This window comes from Apus apus, chromosome 3 (assembly GCF_020740795.1).
Source record: "Apus apus isolate bApuApu2 chromosome 3, bApuApu2.pri.cur, whole genome shotgun sequence".
In the NCBI taxonomy this organism is placed as follows: domain Eukaryota; kingdom Metazoa; phylum Chordata; class Aves; order Apodiformes; family Apodidae; genus Apus; species Apus apus.
This window is the reverse complement of record NC_067284.1, coordinates 54,514,335-54,532,493: the sequence shown is the minus strand read 5'-3', so window position 1 is coordinate 54,532,493 and position 18,159 is coordinate 54,514,335. Positions and strand designations below refer to the sequence as shown.

Below are 18,159 nucleotides of genomic sequence, written 5' to 3'. Positions count from 1 at the left end.
CTAGGTATTGTCCTGGTGCAGTGGGACACCTGTCTACTCTCTTGGGATTTGGGTAGTGTGCTTTTTTTACTCTTTGGCACATCTCCATCCTTTATTTGCGATGGCATCGTTGTGAGGATGTGGCTCAGGTGGTGGTGAGGAGGCAGCAGAGAGGGTGAACAATGGAGAGGGTGTGGGGTAAGAGAAGCTTAGTGTGAAGTGGCTTTGGAGAAAAAGGTGCCAAAACCGGGCAAGACTTGGAGGGGAGAAGAGAATGAACAGAAGAACAGCAGAGAAAGATATTAGAGGAACAGGGAGGGGAAAACAAAAGCAGCATCCAATTGTATTAGAAGACCAAAAAAAAGTTTTCAAAAAATTTTGGAATTTATGACAAAAGCCAGAAAGGTGCACTGCAGTTAAAAAAAAAATTACCAAGAGAGCCAGCTTGTTTTGCATTGCATTTGTATGCTTAAAACTTTCTGGGTATGCTACAGATTTTACTTCCAAGGCAGTGATTTGGAGGGAATATATGGTAGCTCAGCTTTACTCATCATGCTTAGTCTCCAACTCATAAACCTGTGTCAAGTCCTCGATTTAATATTTTTAACAGGCAGTATTTGTATCTGTTGGCATTTACTGCTGTACTTTCTTGTCCTGACATCCTGTTTCTTGTACACGGAACTAGTAATTCAGCTTTGCATTTCTTCCCATTCTTTCGTTACTGTTCAGATACTCCTGTCACATCCTGTAGCCTTAAAGTGAACTCTGTACCTGAAAGTAAATAAACTGAATATTGACAACCTTGAGAGATTTCCCAGAGACAGTCCTGGAGGCATCTTCCTCCCTAAAGAAGTACTGTGTATGCTTTTACCTCTCTATGAAAACTGTTCCTTTTAAATTTTGTTTAGAAATTGATGCAGTCTGCTGCAACTGCTTCACAGGTGGACAAGTTTAAACCAAATCAGGAAAATATCTGTTTAACCACAATTTAAGCTTGAGCTTAATCCTTATAGTAAGACACATGATCTATAAAATGCCTCTGGATCTTCTTTTCTCTGGTATTCTGGCATTTCCGTTTGGTTCCGAAAGATTCTTATTTCACTTTCTCCAGTCCAGATTGCAGTCCAGGCTGTGTAGTTCTAGTCCATACTGTTTAGTTCTTCACTTAATCCTTTGTCTTAATTGTATTTGTTTCTTCATGACGTAGTAAAGTTTTGCTGTCATTCTAGTAGCCACATTTACATACTTCTCAAGGAAGTAGTTCTTTATTATCCTTCTAAGACGTGCCATGGTTCTAGACCAAGTGCTTTAAGTTTTTCACACTAGTAATTTGTTCTTTTCATAAAAGATATCTGTTATCTCTTTGTCATGTTGTTCCTTTTATCATTTATAATTGCAAAATCTTGTTGTAACATGCTCCCTAAACACATTTTCCTTTTTAATACACTGGAAGAACATTGGACTGGAAAAAACCTAGAGTATTTTAAAACAAGGAATCTGTAGATTTTGAAAGATATTTGAAAATTTCTGAAATCACTTCAAATAAATACTTTTAATTGAACTTTTTTTTAATGAAGTGTAAATGTCCTGATAATCATATTTAGTCAAAGCCTGCCAACTCTAAATGAAATATTAGGTCAGGACATTTTTTGACACTAGGAGCTGATGTCTGCGACATTCCCATCTCTTTTGTTACCTAAAATGATGGTGTCAAAGACAGTGCCTCTGATCTCATCTTGCTATATTAAATTAAAGAAAATCAAATAATCTAATATAAGCATTCCCTTAGTATGCAGCAGTCTTAAACCCTGTCATCTTGTTTAGATTGTTTTGACACTTCCAGCATCCTGCTGGATGACTGGGAGTTGTGAGCTGACCTTGCAAGCTGACTTGAGTGCTTAAGAAAGTCATTGCCTGCCTCTAGGCTCGAGGTGGATTTGGTTCCTCTCTGCCGTGGAGGTGTCCCTCTTTCTTTCACTTCCACCTCTTCCAAATGTCCATGGCACTTTGTTGCCGTTAGCCTTGTCATGCTTTCAGTGTGCCACTGTGCCTGAGTGCCACTGAATTTCTCTGACACCATCGTGAAGGATTTAAAATCATGTGAGAAGTCTAGCCCTTCATTAGAGAAAGTGCAGATGCTTTGAAGAAAATTCAAAACTTGGGAATTGTTGCTGTTTTACCATCCTGTTTGCAGTCTGCTTTTTACCCTATCCCTTTTTCCACTTGATGATGTCCTTCTACTTTGTTCACCTACTTTTGAAACAACTGGAGTCCAGACTACAGAACCATCTGTATGAATTCAAACAGGAGCAGAAAGGATGTTGCAGAGAGTCCGGAGTGTTTCTGTCCACCCGGTTGTACACCTGAAGCACCATCTGTCAGGTCCCAGGTCTGGTTGCAGATCCTGGTTTGGCTGAGGAGAGATGTTCTTCTCCATCCATCTGGCTCAAGCTGGGGCAGTTTGGAAGAAAGCTGACTCTTCCAGGGACCATTGCCCAGGGAAGTCGTGGCGGTCAGCTAAAACGGAGGGTTCCTACTTCACAGACTGTTGCTCCATCATGCACACAACAGATGTTGAATAAGACACTGAAATGGAAACTTCTTAGCTCCTGTCTGTCGCAGCAAGAGCCTTATTCTGAATTGGCAGAGGTCTGTGAAAGACATTGATTAATTGAGGGAGCAGCTGGTTAGAAAAGAGTAGCAGACATAAAACAGTCAACAGACTCATAAAATGGGAAATACAGGGACTGTCGAGATAGAGAGGTAAATAAAAGAAACAACTTTGAGACCTTCATGTCAGCAATGTGGGCCTGATGTGCAAACTTCAGATTTGGGGATGAGGTTTAGTGTATTTCAAAGATGATGAGTGATTAGCACCAATCCTGGTCCAAGCTTCTGATATGCATGATTATGGCATCTTTGTACCGTGTTTAGGATCCTTTTTGTTTTATGGCATTTCCATGTACCAATGTAATTATAATTAGTACCTTTTCATATCTTGAAGTGTTTTAAGGTTCCTTTAGTTGCTATATGTGTCTTCTTTCTCCAGACACACTCCAGGCTTCTCTTGTTTGTCATTTTTGCATGCATGCACACATACACAGCTAGGAAAAAATGTTAGTATAAGTCTGAACAAGTGTAGATAGCATTTGATATGTGACTTAAAAGTAAGTAAATACAATGCGACTACATGCTTTGAAGGTACTAATCTAGCTTTTATGGACTTTAATTTCATTATATATTTGTATTGAAAATGTGAGTCAGAATTTTTTCTGGAATCTGCTTCACAATTCAGCACTTGCTATTTGATCTTCCTTGGGTTAGTTACTCTTTCTGTGCCATAAGTTACCTACATCATCATCGTAATTGTAATTATAATAATAATAATCGCCTCCTTCATAAAACATTGTGGGGCTCATTTACAAGTGATATTCATAAGCTGCTCTGAGAAACTCAGTAGAAAGATCCCATAAAAATATAAAGTATAATTACAACTATTATTTTATTTAAAATGTGCATAGCTTAAAAACAATGCTGATTCAAAGTGGTGTAGTAAGAGCGCAATCTGTGAGTGTGCTCTTGCTATACCTGAGATCAGTGCTTGCTAAGCGTGATGTTCCAAATGATAGTTTTCCTCCTTGTATCAGAAGTGGTAGGAGACACTAACACCTAAGCAAGGTACAGGAATCGCTGGTCTGTGATATTTTGTGCCAAGTAAAGAGTAGCAAGTCCCAGCAAGCTGGGAACTCCTGCATCTGGAGCTGCTGCCTTTCCCAAGGGACTTCAGCTCCCAACTTCTTCTGCTGGACAGACCTATCCAAACATGCCGTGTGCTGCCTTCTGCCCACTGCATTACAGAGAGGTGGGAGCCTAGTGGAAATTATTTGGGCTTGAGTTATAAGGAAAAACACATGTGCTTTTCAGAGTCACCCAGAGATTCAGCACAGAGAGCAGCCACTGTTGAGGCCAGGTTCTACCTTTATTGTAGCAGTAGTTTCCAGCAGAGCCCCCTGTGTTTTTACTGAATTACATCAGTTTAAAGATAAATCCATGAGTGAACAGAGTTAAATCACCTTCCAGACTTATTTAATGATTTGCGTTTTTATAACTCAGCTTGTTCTCTCAGGCATTCATTATAGTTTTTTTAGTGATATGGTGCATGTATGTAAGAAAATACTAACCTTGATGCTGTATGTTCCTACAGATGAGGATGAGGATGATGATAATATTGAGATAGATACTAACGAGGAGGTTCCTGAAAGCTCTTTTACTGGAGGTGGAGATGAGCTTACTAACCTAGAAAATGACCTTGATTCAACGGGTAATTTAAATAATGGCTATTTTGTGTATTTTGCATGACTAACACTCCATCATCGTATATGTACTGATGTGCTACTTCTCTCTGTCATAGCTTTATTCCTTTGTGCCTTTTCAGGTCTTCTAAACCCTAATGCTATTCTTCTTTAATATTCTGCATTGATGTTTAGTTTAAATTTAAAACCAGCAACAAAATAACTATTTTCAACAATGGCAGATTTAAATGTCTTTTGCTGTTTGATGGGGAAGGGTACCCCATGCCAGATTTGTAAAGCAGAGCTGCCCAAAAGCACCCTACCAGCAAAGCAAAATAGGCAGGCCAGTGGAGTGAGCAGTCGTGTGGGTGAGTACAGCTGCTGCTCTCTTCACTGGCATCCTGGTCCCTGTGCTTAGCAAAGAGGAGGAAACACTTCTCTGTGTTTCCAAGTAGGTTTGATATCCCTCGGGTTCCCCTCTTGAGGACCAGTTCTTCTTGTTACACCTTGTTGCTCCAGTGGAGATGTGGAGATACAAATTTGAACAGAATTAGTCCTTTTTACTTTACGAAGTTCAAGTAATAGGTTTTTAATAACACATTTTAAAGCATTTGTATTCTTGTACAAATGCTTGTATAACCTTAGCACACACAGTCAAGTAATAATCACAGTAGTGGCATTTCCCCTTTCAAAAATTGTAATTGAGCCAAACTGGAGTTCAGGTTCCTCCATAGACAATAAATATGTCAGGATCCTACAAGGGAGAAGCTTATTTAAAAAGGGGCTAGAGCATCAATGATGTGAAGGTGATTGCCCATCAGTAAGGGGCTCCCCAGCTCACAGAGAACTGCGGAAGAAGTTTGTTCTCTGTACAATTCTGTCTGTTACCAGCAGCCCTGGGGGCTGCTGAGAGCCTCTTTGTAGCATGGTGTGTTTCTCTGCCAGGGCATTTCTGCTCCCTACAAGTCAGCTTGACCCCAGAGAAGCATGGCAAGCAGAGGGATAAAGGCACTGCAACAGAAAACTTCTTACAGCATCCTTTAACTTGATTCTACCCATGACAACTGGACCCTAGTTTGTAGCCCATAATATATTAAACCAAAAGACTTCATTTAGAGTTTGCTCTTTGTAAATTAAACTGACAATAAGGTGTATATAGGTCTTTCTAGTCTTTTTTGAACGCAAAGGTTTGAGTCATGTCCTTTTTTATTGGAGGATTTCCAAACACATAAGAAAATATTTAGTGTTTCTGGCATTTGAATTAAACTAATTTACAGCAGAGTCCTGTCAAATAATTTTCCAAGAAATATTGGTTCATTTTAGGAGATCTAGAAAATCATTAAATGACTATTCCTGTCACACAGCCCCAGTGAATTACCAACATTTATTTCTGTGGGCCGTTTTTCTTGAGAGATACCTTTGCAGAAATGCAAACCCACTTCCCAGTGCTTCATCATTTTTTACTGCCAGTTGTTGGTTTTAGATATTACATCTGTCTGTATTTGTCAGTACAGCTACCATATGCTGCTGTGAATATCTGATAAAATGTGAACCTCTTATATCATAGTTATTACATGATGTTTATGTATATAAACCCACAAGAATGAGCGTGTGCTTACATGTGAGCCTCAATTAAGGGTACCCTGACTGGGTGTACCAGAGGAAAGGGAAACTATCTTTCGTCATAACTCAACCCAGACCATTGCTACTGGAGGCAGGCATTATTTGATTGCCAGCATGCCAAAAATATTTTGACTAACATGAATGGGAGCACTCCAAGCCTTGGAAGGAGCTGTGTGGCAAAACAGTCACAGCTGCACTTCCCACATGAGCAAGAAGCTATCAGCATGCAGCAAAAAACTCAGGCTGTGCCTACAGGAAAACATAGAAACTGCTGCTGTCTCTGTCTTTGACCCAAGGCCCAGATGTATGTGCATGATATATGCAGGTGATGCTGCATTCACTGCACTTCAGGGGCGATTTCTCATGTGGTGCTGCATGTAGAGTATGTCTGGGGGCTTCTGTGGCATTGTTATTTTTCCTTCCTACCCAGGATTAGCTCCATAGATCTGCCCTGTGCTTTGTTATTAACACCTTTCTCATTATGTGTATATATGTAGGTAACTGTGTGTGTAGGTATGTTACAAATTCACATAGTCAATGGTCACGTACAGAATGAGCATTATTGGGAGGTAAAATTCTCAACTCTTACTTCTTGGGGCTCAGATCCAAGCTGTTAAAACTGATGAAAAAAAATGTGGGGGCTTTGGCAGACTTTCAATCGATCCTCTCAATGCAGTATGAAGTATTTTATGGCTCTCACATCTTCAACATATTCTATAAATCAGAGTAAAACATAAGTAGAAAGCTGCCTCTTTTGATACTGAAACTTTAACATTGAGAAACTGTGTCTTAGGATGAACTAGTAGTTTATAAACTTGAGGGGCAATCAGTACTTAGAATATATGATAAATTGTTACATGTCATCTTAAAATAAATTACTCTTTAAGTGTGTTTTTATACCAAAGTATAGGTATGTATGGGTTGGGAGTAACTTAAAGTAAACATTGTCTACTTCCTGTGTTTTTTCATCTACTGTCTTCAAGCACGTTCACTTGTTCAGCTGAGTACTACATACATTTATTTGAGAGAACTTAGGCATTATCTGTGTGTGTTACACAAATGTATGCCAATCCAAATCACCAAAAGAAAAATCCTTTTAGTTTTTACTTTTTTAATTTGAAATTATAGCAAAGTGAATTAAATCTACCTTTTAAATTGCTAAAGCCATTTGTTGCTACTCTGCATTTAAATGCATCTCACCCTGTTGTGTGTGGTATTTGCATATTTAGCAGAACAAAACAGTAAGTTGGTGGATTTGAAGCTGAAGAAGCTCCTAGAAACTCAGCCACAGGTGGCAAATTCACTCTCCAGTGCTGCTCAGAAAGTTGTAACTGAAAGCTCAGAGCAAGACATTAAGGTAAGTTTTGATTAATGCTTTTGTCTCAGTACCTGTGTATTCCGACTTCAGATTTGTACTTTGTGACGAGGAAAATTATTTCTTATTGAGTCCTTCCAGTAAGATATGCAGAAAATCTTCATGGCAGTGCAGTTGCGTAGTTTGCAATGCACGGAGTTGTTTTGCTGTTGATTAATCAACAGATTTTTTAATTATTTATTATTTTTTTTTAATCTTGATCCTTGTCATTGGTGTAAGAGATACAAGAAGTGTTTCTCAGTTCTTATTGCTCGGGTTCTCACTTAAATCAGAAATGCAGCAAGGGCTCCATCCTGCTGCTGGTGTAATCAGCAGCAAGACTCCATAACTTTAACAGGAGAAGGATTGGACTCTGAGTCATTTGCTTCCCACCCAAGCTGGACCTTCTGTTTTCTCTCCGTTAAAATTAAGCCGTGGTACACTTCAATGGCATAGATACTTGGATGCTTGACTACGAGTGCTTCTGAGAAAAAAAAAAAATACACGAGTATGCAGTGTATGCAGTCATTTTGCCTATTCTTAATGTTCACCACTTCAGCATAAAGCACACACCAATTAATTTTCCATTTCGTTTTCTTAATTATACCCCTTGTGTTCTTTTTTTTTTTTTTTTAAATAGTCCCTGTATGTCATTAATATCCCTATGGCTCTGGGGCACTTCCAGTTGGGTATAACTTTTCACCCACCTGCAGTCTGGGGGGAAAGCACTGCTGACTGAAAGGATTTCCTTCCCCAGATACAGAGATGCTTTGAAGTCCCAAAACAATGACTTTCATTGCTTTTCCCTTACACTGTCGGTTCCTATAAATTGGTGATGAAAGTGTGTGGCAGCAGCAGAGGACTTTCGGTCTCTATCTTTGAACAAAAGGAAGCCTGGATCAAGTCTGATTTTTGCGTTCAATTTAGCTTTCTGCAGTGGATTTAATGCAAAATGAAGCTGGCCCAGGAATAATACAATGTATTGAAAAGGCTAACTGAATTAGTGGGCTTAGAGGAATACATTTGTAAAGTGGCAGAAGTCCCCAGTCATAAAAAGGTTTCTTAAAATGGGATTTACTGGCTAATCACACTGATATTTTAGCATGTTGCCAGGCCTAAAAAATTAGTCATGTTTGTTTATTTTGGTAAAGACTCTGGTGTAGGCTGTCAGATGGTTATTGTGCTAATAACAAGAAAACACCTTTTATTTAACCAGAATCATAACCACCTGATTAGTGCAGCTGAGAAGTCATCCAGAGCATATGAGTGATAGTTTTTTAAGCGTAATGCGACAAACGGCACACAGGCTGCCTTGTGAGGTAATTTGGTATCACCTAACCTGCCAAAAATGGTATTTCTCTTTATGAAAAGCTTCTGTGAAGGAGTTGCTTTTTTTTAAGGTAGTTGCACAGAACTATATCTCTGTGTACGTCTTTCTAAGGAAGAGTAGGAAAGGAGCATTATAAGGAATATATGGTGTCCATCTGTTCTCATGGAGCTCTCAGCATTGAGGTGGATTTGTTTTTTAATAAAATGCAGTTTACACGTTTCTAAATGAGGCATTCTGTGTTTGTGGAAAAGGATAAACTGTTACCTTCCCTTGGGGATTGTGTATCCCCGGCCTCCTTGAGGCTAGAGAATAGGCCATTGGAGAACTCCCTCATTACTGATTGTCTCAATGCAGAGGAAGGGCAAAGTCTTGGTAGCTTTTGATAACCAGTTTCAGCATTCAGCAGGCTTAGCTATTAGTCATGCATCTTAGCCTTTCCCTATTTACTTTCAAAACACTTAATAAAAATAATAAAAGATTAGGTATAAAATGAAATATTTGTTTGGTACACAGCACCTCGGTATCTGCAGTTTCCACACACTGCGGTGGTTCAGTCTTCTGGGATATTTTGTGTTGATAGAACCATTTGAATTTGTTACCAGTATTAACATAGGAAGCCCTGGAAAAGATAATTGTAGTTTCCTTAGCTGTAAAGGGCTTACTTACAAATCTGGCTTTGGAAAGTTATAGCTGATGAAATGCAGTTCAGTGGGGTAGTATTATAATCCTACCTTTTAGCCTTCATCCAGCATTAGTGGTTTATCTCAATGGGCATAAAATTAGAAACTAGTTCTTCTTGTCATACAAGTCTGTGGGACTACAGAAAACGACAGATTTCTTTACGGGGCAGGGAGACAGGCTAAAGGGAACATGCTTTTAAAACGATACAGATCGTGTTCAGGGGTAGAGACGCTGTTACTTGACAGCAGCAGGCGCAGCACTTGGCAAATCAAAGTTACAAAGGACTGATTTCTCATTTAAAATTGGCATCACTGGCAAACGCCATTCACAATTAATAGGTCTGGCTGTTAAGTAAGTAGAGAGTCCTGCAGGAGGGTGCCCACATAGCAAAAAAGCCACATATTAAACAAACAAAAAAAAAAGTTAATCACTCTCCTCCTTTTTTTTTTTTCTGCAGCTGATACTTTCAACCTATATAAACCCGCAGCCTGAGTTGTGAAATCCGCTTTGCAAAAGCTGCGCCCTGTCCCCTCACTGAAACGTACCTTTCGAATTTGTGTCTTCCCATTTGTAAACAAAAGAAACTGTTGTGTGTCTGGTTTTCTCCCCTAGCAGAATGGAACAGAGGAACATCGTGCTGAGCGATTACAAAAAGCAGCAGAACGGTTTAGAAATCCCGTTGTGTTCAGCAAGGACTCTAGCGTCAGAAAAACTCAGCTCCAGTCCTTCAGTCAATACGTCGAGAGCAGACCAGGTAGGAGAAAATATAAAACCTGTTTTCCCATCTTATGATTTAATAATATTTAACAATAAATATATGAAAACCCGATAATGTAAGTCCACATTTCAATACGTAAATATCAAGCTTTATAATAATTTTACATGTCTTTCCCCTTTTTTTCAAGAGATGAAAAGGCAGAGATCAATACAGGAAGATACAAAGAGAGGAAATGAGGAGAAGGCTGCGATAACTGAGACTCAGAGGAAGCCATCAGAAGATGAAGTGCTTAATGTATATTAATTTTTTGTCTGGTTTCATGATTGCTGATAATTCCAAACTGTATGTGGAAATAGTGCCTTTATTTGTTAAAATGAGATGTTAGGTTTTTTTAGATGTCAATCTCCAGTGCATTCAAAGCAGAGTGAGAGGGGTGCACTGTTGAATTAGTCTGCAGTGTGGTGATAATTGTCAGATAAAAAAAATGAATTTTTCAGAGTTCCACAGCCCCAGCTTCCTTGAGACATTTCCATCAGGGCACTTCCCATAAAGAGATTCCAGTATTGATCTACCGGGAGGATTTTAATTATTACAATAGCAGATACCGCAGAGCTGCAGTTAGAGGGAAGAGTCACATGAGACCTGCTAGAATTTCTCAGCCAACCCATTTTGTTGGCTTGGGTTAATGGGTGTTCAACCTTTCCATTATCCAGATCAGCCGTGAATTACTAGCTGAATGATGTTTGCATTAATATAATATATATGGTAATTTCTTCACTTAATTAACGGGGAGGTTCAGCTCAGTAGGGGTATGGGCTGATCATGTGTAAAATTGATTTGTGAGGGAAATATTTGATAGACCGCAGGGAGAAAGCTGGTTTTGATGGACAGCTGCAGGACAGAAGCAGGAAGAACAAGTTTTAACCTGATTTTTTTTGTCTGGAAACACAACACAGCCTTTGATGGTGGTCGTTTGTTGCTCTCCATGACTTATCTAAACACATTTGTTGATTTTGCTGAAGCAATCTAGAGCTGAGTAGTGATTTTGTACCACTGTTGTGTCTACACCAAAACATCAAACTTTTTATGAGCCAGTTATTTTTAGCCCAGTTGTACTTTTGCAGAGCTGAAAAGGCCTGGCACAGTAAGCTCACATTATATATGCAGATGATACACATGAACTCTTGGGATCTTTCAGCCTGACACAGCATTTCTTTTCATCTTCTAATAACAATCGTTAACAATTATGCATGCTGACATTAGGGAAGTTTTCATACAATTTTCAATTAATTATGACTGATGAAAGGCAATATATTGTGCATCATCTCAACTCCCCAGACTGACTTTTTTCTTCATCAGGGACTGCTCTCAGGGAGTTTTTTTGTTGTTGTTTTTCTGGCTATACAACAGGTAGAAGAAGGATTGCCGTTAGAGCTGATACTGCTGGCTGTTGTGTAGGAAGAGAAAGACCAAATTAATGGGGACATAATAATGCTTAAATTCAGATACCCCAAATTTCAAAGTTCTGAGCTTGTTACTGGACCTAGGAGCTAAACCATGTCATTAGCCTTCACTTTGAATATGTCTTTTTTCGAAATAATGTGCTGCTGTGATTATTTTACCTGTTGGCTGAATATGAAGCTGAATTAATGATTTCAGACACATTTACAGAGAAACAATTGAAAATGCTTAGCGAAAGTATCTGACACCCTTATGCAGCAACAAGTTAGCCTCTAGTAGGGAAATAAGCCTCATTTTAAAAGCCTGTATATTTTTCTGTTCCCAAAGGACAGTGATTTTAGTTGCATCCTTTACAGAGTGCAGATGTAACATGAAATAATTTTGCCAGTTATTTGGTTTGGATTTTTTTCCCCAGTTTATCCAAAGCTCTGGGGCAGGTGTAGCAGGAAGAAGTGGATGGGATTACTCAGAAGGAGTAATGTTTTTTTTCCTAAACTATGCAAAAACATGCTTCAGGAGTGACGTTTCAGCATTGTATACAGCCCATAATGACTCTGCTCAGCCAAAATACCGTGAAAGTTGTTAAGCCAGATGAGAATAACCTAGAGGTACTAATGATAGTTCTCAGGTTCCTTGTGAGAGAGCCAAGCAGCTTTGGGAATATTTGGAGGTTTCAGTGGTCATCTGTGGCACAATGCTGAGAAGTTATAGGGCACAAGAGGGAAACCTGACTCGTTAGTGTTTCCACAGCTTTCTTGGTAAGGTTCAACAGGATTTATCAACCTGGCATCCCAGGGCCTCCTCCTGGCTGGGTGTGAGCCTGTGCAGGGGCAGGACATCTCCAAGTTAGTCCCTGTGCACCCAAGCATCTGCCCAGTGCCATTTGTCACCACTTCTAAGGATAAGAAGCACAGTTTGAGTAATTAGTATTTTTACAGATCACCATGAAGTGGGGCAATTATCTGCAATCGGACAAACCCAGAGAGGCATGATAGCCCAGGCTCATGAGTGTTACAGATGATCCAGAGGAGCTAAACGAGTCAGGGAGCTTGTTTTGGGTTTGGTTTTAATCTCAAAAGCCCACGTTTTAATTGTCAGTAGACGCTCTTGTGCTAGTTCTTCTAGCCCCTAAAGTTAGCATTTTAAAATTGAGTAAGACCTGAATGGAGTAGAAATGTCATGTTAAATAGTGCTTTATTTGGATTACATTTCCCTTCATTATGCTTTGTTACAGCAGCTTTTATGTACTTAGAAATAAATTAGCAGAATTTCAAAAAGCCAGCCAGGTAGTGAAAAATTGCAAAATCAAATGTTGCCTAAAGAAAAAATGGGGTGTTTTAATAAACAAGTAAGGACATTTGGCAAAATTGTAAAGTTTATGAAATGTAACTGTTGGCTTTTTGGTAGCAAGCATGATATTTGGTTGTTTAGGTAAGTACCTTACTAAGTGTTTGTGGAAAGGGAAAATGCAACTTACAAGTGATGTTTTTTCTTCTTGTTTGTTCTCTTTAACAGAAAGGGTTCAAAGACACCAGTCAGTATGTTGTAGGAGAATTGGCAGCACTAGAGAATGAGCAAAAGCAAATTGACACCCGTGCCGCGCTGGTGGAGAAGCGCCTTCGCTATCTCATGGACACAGGTACGGTGCCCAATTACACTGTAAACAGTTTTGGCAAATTGAGCGTTCACAAACTCTTATAGAGTTTTGGAAGTGTGAATCTTTGAAGCCTGAATGTTCAGCAAAACTGCCTTGAAAATAAAAAGGCTGCGATTTGCAGCCACCTCTCTGGGCCCTGGTGATAAGAGTGCCTTCATGGGAAGTGATAACTTGCCCTGATACCGTGTGAGCCAGCACTATTGAACAGTGTGCTCATCCATGCAGAGTTGGAATACACATCTGTGCCTCATTGATATGCCACTGCTTAAAAAAAAAAAAAAAGGAAAAAAAAAAGGAAAAAAAAAAAAAGAAAGATCTTCACTGTTCTACTGATTCGGTGGGAAAAAAAAATAGGAAAAAAAAAAAAGATTTGGCCAGCTAAAGCCATGTACTGCATGAAACAGAGCACAGTACATGGGGGAAGGCTCTGTTGACCAAATGAATGAAATTTGAGAATACTATCTGGTTACTGATGCTCCACAATTTTTTTTTTTATTTATTTATTTATTTTCAGGAGAGTGGGTTTTTTAAAGTCTGCAGTACTTGGTGTCGTAGGTGCAGTTGAAAGTATTAAGGGAGATGGGCGATTTTTTGTTAAAAGTGTGGTGATTTCGGCTTCTGGGATATATGTTAGATGGATATTAAATGCCGATGGTCATCAGAAATGTGGAGGTTTAGTTGTAAACAAATGGTGGTTTGATAAGTCAAAAAGAAGTAATATCATAGTTCCAAAAAAAGTGTTCTTCCTGTCCTTTGGGGAAAAAAAAGTTAGTTGGTGCAAATTACTATGCGGTTAAATTGTCTTTATAAGTTCTGTGTATAGGTGATGTTATAAACTTGCAGCCTGGCTGTAACTGAAATATTTTGAAGTAGACATTAATCCAGTGTTATGTTTCGATGTGCAGATGAATAGACTTTAGATAAAGTTCAGTACTTTGAAGTGCGTGAGCTTGCCACATGAGTCTATATATTAGCATGGTTTTTAAAATATATTTACCTTCTCATGTGTCCAGGTGGTTTGACTTTTTAAAACATTTTTACAAAAACATGCAACTCAGAAACTATTTGCATCCTGGATGAATGCTTTTTTAGTAGGACATTTACCTGTTATGGTCTTTTGAAGTACTTTTTCAAATGCATTACATGACTTTTAGCCGTTTAGTTAGAGAAAATGTGTGTACATTATCCTGCAGTTTCTTGTGTACTTTTATTTGTGAAATGTATGTTCTGCACAAAAGAGCCGGTACAATGTTTCACAAGTCTTACAGGAACTCCAAATACCACCTCTAGATACACATGGAGTCATCAGCATAGTACTTTGGGATTTTTATAACTCTAAGAACCATTTTATTATTTTGTTTATGCCATTTAATTTAAAAAAGAGATTTCTTACATTTCTTATGTTTCTTAATTTCTTGTATTTTGAAGTATGACAAAAGTTGCAGTATTCTTCATGTCACACATACAGTGAGATGATGTTTCTTTTAAGTGTCCTGCATAAAACAGGGAGTGTAACACACAGAGTGTAGCTGTAAGGGTTGTAACAGGAATACTAATGAATACACATTTCTTCTTTTACTGGGGATAAGATAAAAAGTGGTGTAGCCACAATAAAAAAGTTAGTTTTATATTCTTGATAATTTCCTGAGTATTCAGGTTTTAACTTAAAACAAATTACTTGACAAGTTCTTGATAAAGATCCTACTTATGTTCTCAGCTTACAAACACAATTTAGAAGAAAACATATGAAAATGGGGTTTCTTACCCGTAGTTAACTTTATAGCCTTGAAAGCAGGGATTCTCAAACTTCTCTAACTGTGATTCACATCTTAACAGAGAGCCTATCTCATGTACCACCTCCCCTACCAATCAATATCCCATTTGTTGTCAGACATCATCTCTGTAGCAGCAACTGCAATTGCTTACATGGAAAAGAAGTATTAGGAGGGTTTGGTTTTTTTAACCATCCTTAATGTGATATGGTAGTTGAAAAAAAATCGGAACAACTCTTTCTGCTATGCCTTTAAAATGCTGTTGTGTCAGCTCTGTTTCTGTGGCCCATGTGCAGTTCCCTTCCACCTGCCTTGCTTTCCTGCAAGCTCTTCAGCTGCTTGCTCCTTTTCACTCCCTCTCTGGTACCTACTGCAGTTGCTTCAGAAGAGCTGCTGTATCACGTCTCATTAGTGGCTCTCTCTGTTAGGATGGCACTCGTTTTTCTTTCCTACCTCTCTTCAGGAAATAATTCCTAATACTGACAAATAAGCAGCTTGTGCCTCTGTCTTCGTCCCAGCTTCTTCTGTAAGGGTCTTGGCTGCTTCGCCTGAGTGAGAGACAAATCTGGAAACAAAAAAGATGAGTCAACACCTTGTGACCTGCCAGCTTGCCATGGACCCCCAAGTGGTCTATAAAGCCAAGTTTGAAGGAAACGTGATAGCTAGAAAAGCCCTTAAGGGCTGTTGATGATAATAATCTCTTGGGGTTTTGCAAATACTCCCCTAGGTGTTGGTACATACCAGAAAGATGAGAAACCCAAAATGCTGCCAGCTGTCAGAGGTGTGCTGAAAAGTTTTGTGATATTTGGTTTTTCTGAAAGCACAGGCTTTAGGAACCAGGAGGTCACATGGGAAAGGGTAGTGGAAGGATCCTGAAAACACAACATTGAGAACAAGAACGACCAATGAATTTGTTTTATAATTAGCATTCTCTTTTAAACACATCTCTTTCTTAGTTTTGTACTGCTTGGGGTTGTAATACTGAAGAGCCCCAGGCAAACAGAAGCCTCTGCCGACCTTATTCCTCAACAGCTGAATCAGGCTGCTGTGTTTGTACACCTTATGGGGAAGGGCTTACACTGCGTTGTCCTAATGAATGTTTGCAGGATGATTGTCCCCATCAGTGTAGGAACACATTTTGTATTGGGGATTTCCAGCTTTATTTCCACATGTGCCAAAAACATCAAAGATAAATGAAACGACTGGGAGACTCCCATCATGACTCAGTGATTGCCTTGAAATTAAATTTAAGAAGAAGGTAGAGCGTGGTCTGCTTACCCCCATGGTGTCTGCTGGGGACTGGACTGAAATCCCCACTGAAGGGGGGCATTTCCTTTCTAGGGGCTAGTGGTAAGACCAGAAAGATGTAGTGACTAACCCCCAGACAATGCACGCTTTGGGAAATGTGGAAGAATTCATAGCTTTCACCCAAAGGGAAGCAGCTGTAAGCATAGACAATGTATGTTCTTCGTTTAGGTTCTGGCGCATGGTGCTGTTTGACTTTGGTAGACACTTCACTTACTTTTTAGTGAAAGTTTTTGGCACTTACATTGCAAATACAAGCTTGAAAATGCCACCCTAGCTCTACTACGGCACCTGTAGCTGTGGGTAGCTGCAAGGAGTGGACCTTGGTGATTCTCCCTGCCCCACTTCCTTTCTGCCATGGACCATGAGGAGAGGAGTCCCCGACATGATGCTCTCTAGTCCAATCGCTAGGATGCAAGCTGGGTTGCAGAGGGATCCTTCCCCTGCTGCCATTGTGTCTTCTGCCCTACATTAGGAAAAGGGCATCTAGTGGAAATGGAGCTGTAGGAAGAGAGCCCAGGCCCTCATCTGCCCATGCACAGCCATTTTCCAGCCCTGCAAGACAGCCTTTTTGGCTGAGGTTCTGGCTCTTTGCCAAAGGGAAGCTGATATTTTCAAAGTTCGTCAGCCAGGCAAGGAGTTTGGAACTGGCTGAAGCTTTGCATTTCCAGTGCCAGCTGCTCATGATTTGACTAGAAACACTTTTCTGAGATGTGTGAAAAAATACAAGTTATTAAAATTCCTGTGTTACTGATTTCCATTTGAATCCGAATAGTCACACTTTCATTAATATCCAGTAATTTATGTCACTTGTGTCGTAACCTCTGTCTTTGGTCTTTGCACTTAAAATGAAAATATAATCTCACCTTGTTCCAGTGAAATGTAGTTTACTGCTACATTGCAAAGCTGTGAGGGGAATCAGTGCTTCGTTGCCTTGAAATAAGAGTAACCTACACAGAAGGGATTTTGCAACATATACCATATGAAATATCCTGTCACAAAAAATGTGGTGGATGCAAGTGTTTAAAGAAAATATAGCACAGAGGTTCAAGTAAGAGGAGTGAGTTGTATGTTTGAGTGTAAAATCTAATATCATTTATTTCCTTTTTTCATCTATTAGAATGACAATTCATCTATTGACATTTAGTGATGAGTGGGATAGGATTATCTTGCTTTCTTCAGGATGGTACTTACCCATGTTGGGTCTAACTTGTTATGGCTAAAATAGTTTTGTCTCTACTTCTGACAGTGTCTTTCTCCACTACAGATTCTTCTGTCATTGTATTTTAAGGTGTCTATCATGTTGATATTCCAAGTGCCAATTAAAATGCAGAATTATCACATCATAAAATTAAAATAAAAAACAAAGCAGCCTAGTTTCAAATCTCTAATCTAAATTTAGCTCTTTTTCAGTCAGTATTTTTTCAGTAATTGCAAAAACAACTATTTGAAAAAAAAATTACAGCTATCAGATATTTTGTTATCTGACCACAGGGTATGAAGTGTTTTTAATTGTTTTTCTGATTAACTGCAAGCTCCCAAATTCAAGTAAAAGCGTATTTGTGTTTTCCATATGAGATCCTGTACCTTACCAATGGATGAGCATGTTTGTGGTACTGTATAGGATTAATGAAATAATAAAAAAACCCCTCTGCTGCTGCTGATTGACCGTTGATGGTAAATGTAATTGAATTAGCAGTGCACTAAAATAAATGTAGACAAAATAAATATAGACAAGAAAATCTGGGGAAAGCTTCTGTAATGTTTTAGATTAATAGGCATACAGAATTCTTCACATTTTTTATTACGTTGTCCCTAGATGAATTCAAAGTAATTGGGGTGGTTAATTTTATTTACACAGAGCCGTTCACAGCGCATTAAATAATAGAGATAATTGAACAAGAATTGTCAAGTGTGTACTGATATCAGACATATTACAGAAGGGAATGTGCATAAAACTTCATTTCTATGCAGCCATTGTTTATGG

The 18,159-nt window shown here is 39.0% G+C and overlaps 1 protein-coding gene across 13 annotated transcripts in view; it reads left to right on the top strand.

Annotated features, from left to right (window-relative positions):
• The window catches only part of EHBP1 (EH domain binding protein 1), a 231,612-nt gene that overhangs the window by 181,722 nt on the left and 31,731 nt on the right, over positions 1-18,159 (top strand). For 5 of the 13 annotated variants that reach the window (XM_051616172.1, XM_051616178.1, XM_051616171.1 and 2 more), the window contains 5 exons: positions 4,184-4,300; positions 7,124-7,251; positions 9,872-10,013; positions 10,165-10,271; positions 12,954-13,077. In XM_051616172.1, the coding sequence (XP_051472132.1) occupies positions 4,184-4,300; positions 7,124-7,251; positions 9,872-10,013; positions 10,165-10,271; positions 12,954-13,077 (618 nt within the window). The remainder of the gene's footprint in view (positions 1-4,183; positions 4,301-7,123; positions 7,252-9,871; positions 10,014-10,164; positions 10,272-12,953; positions 13,078-18,159) is intronic. The other 8 variants (XM_051616181.1, XM_051616182.1, XM_051616170.1 and 5 more) reach the window with 4 other exon arrangements.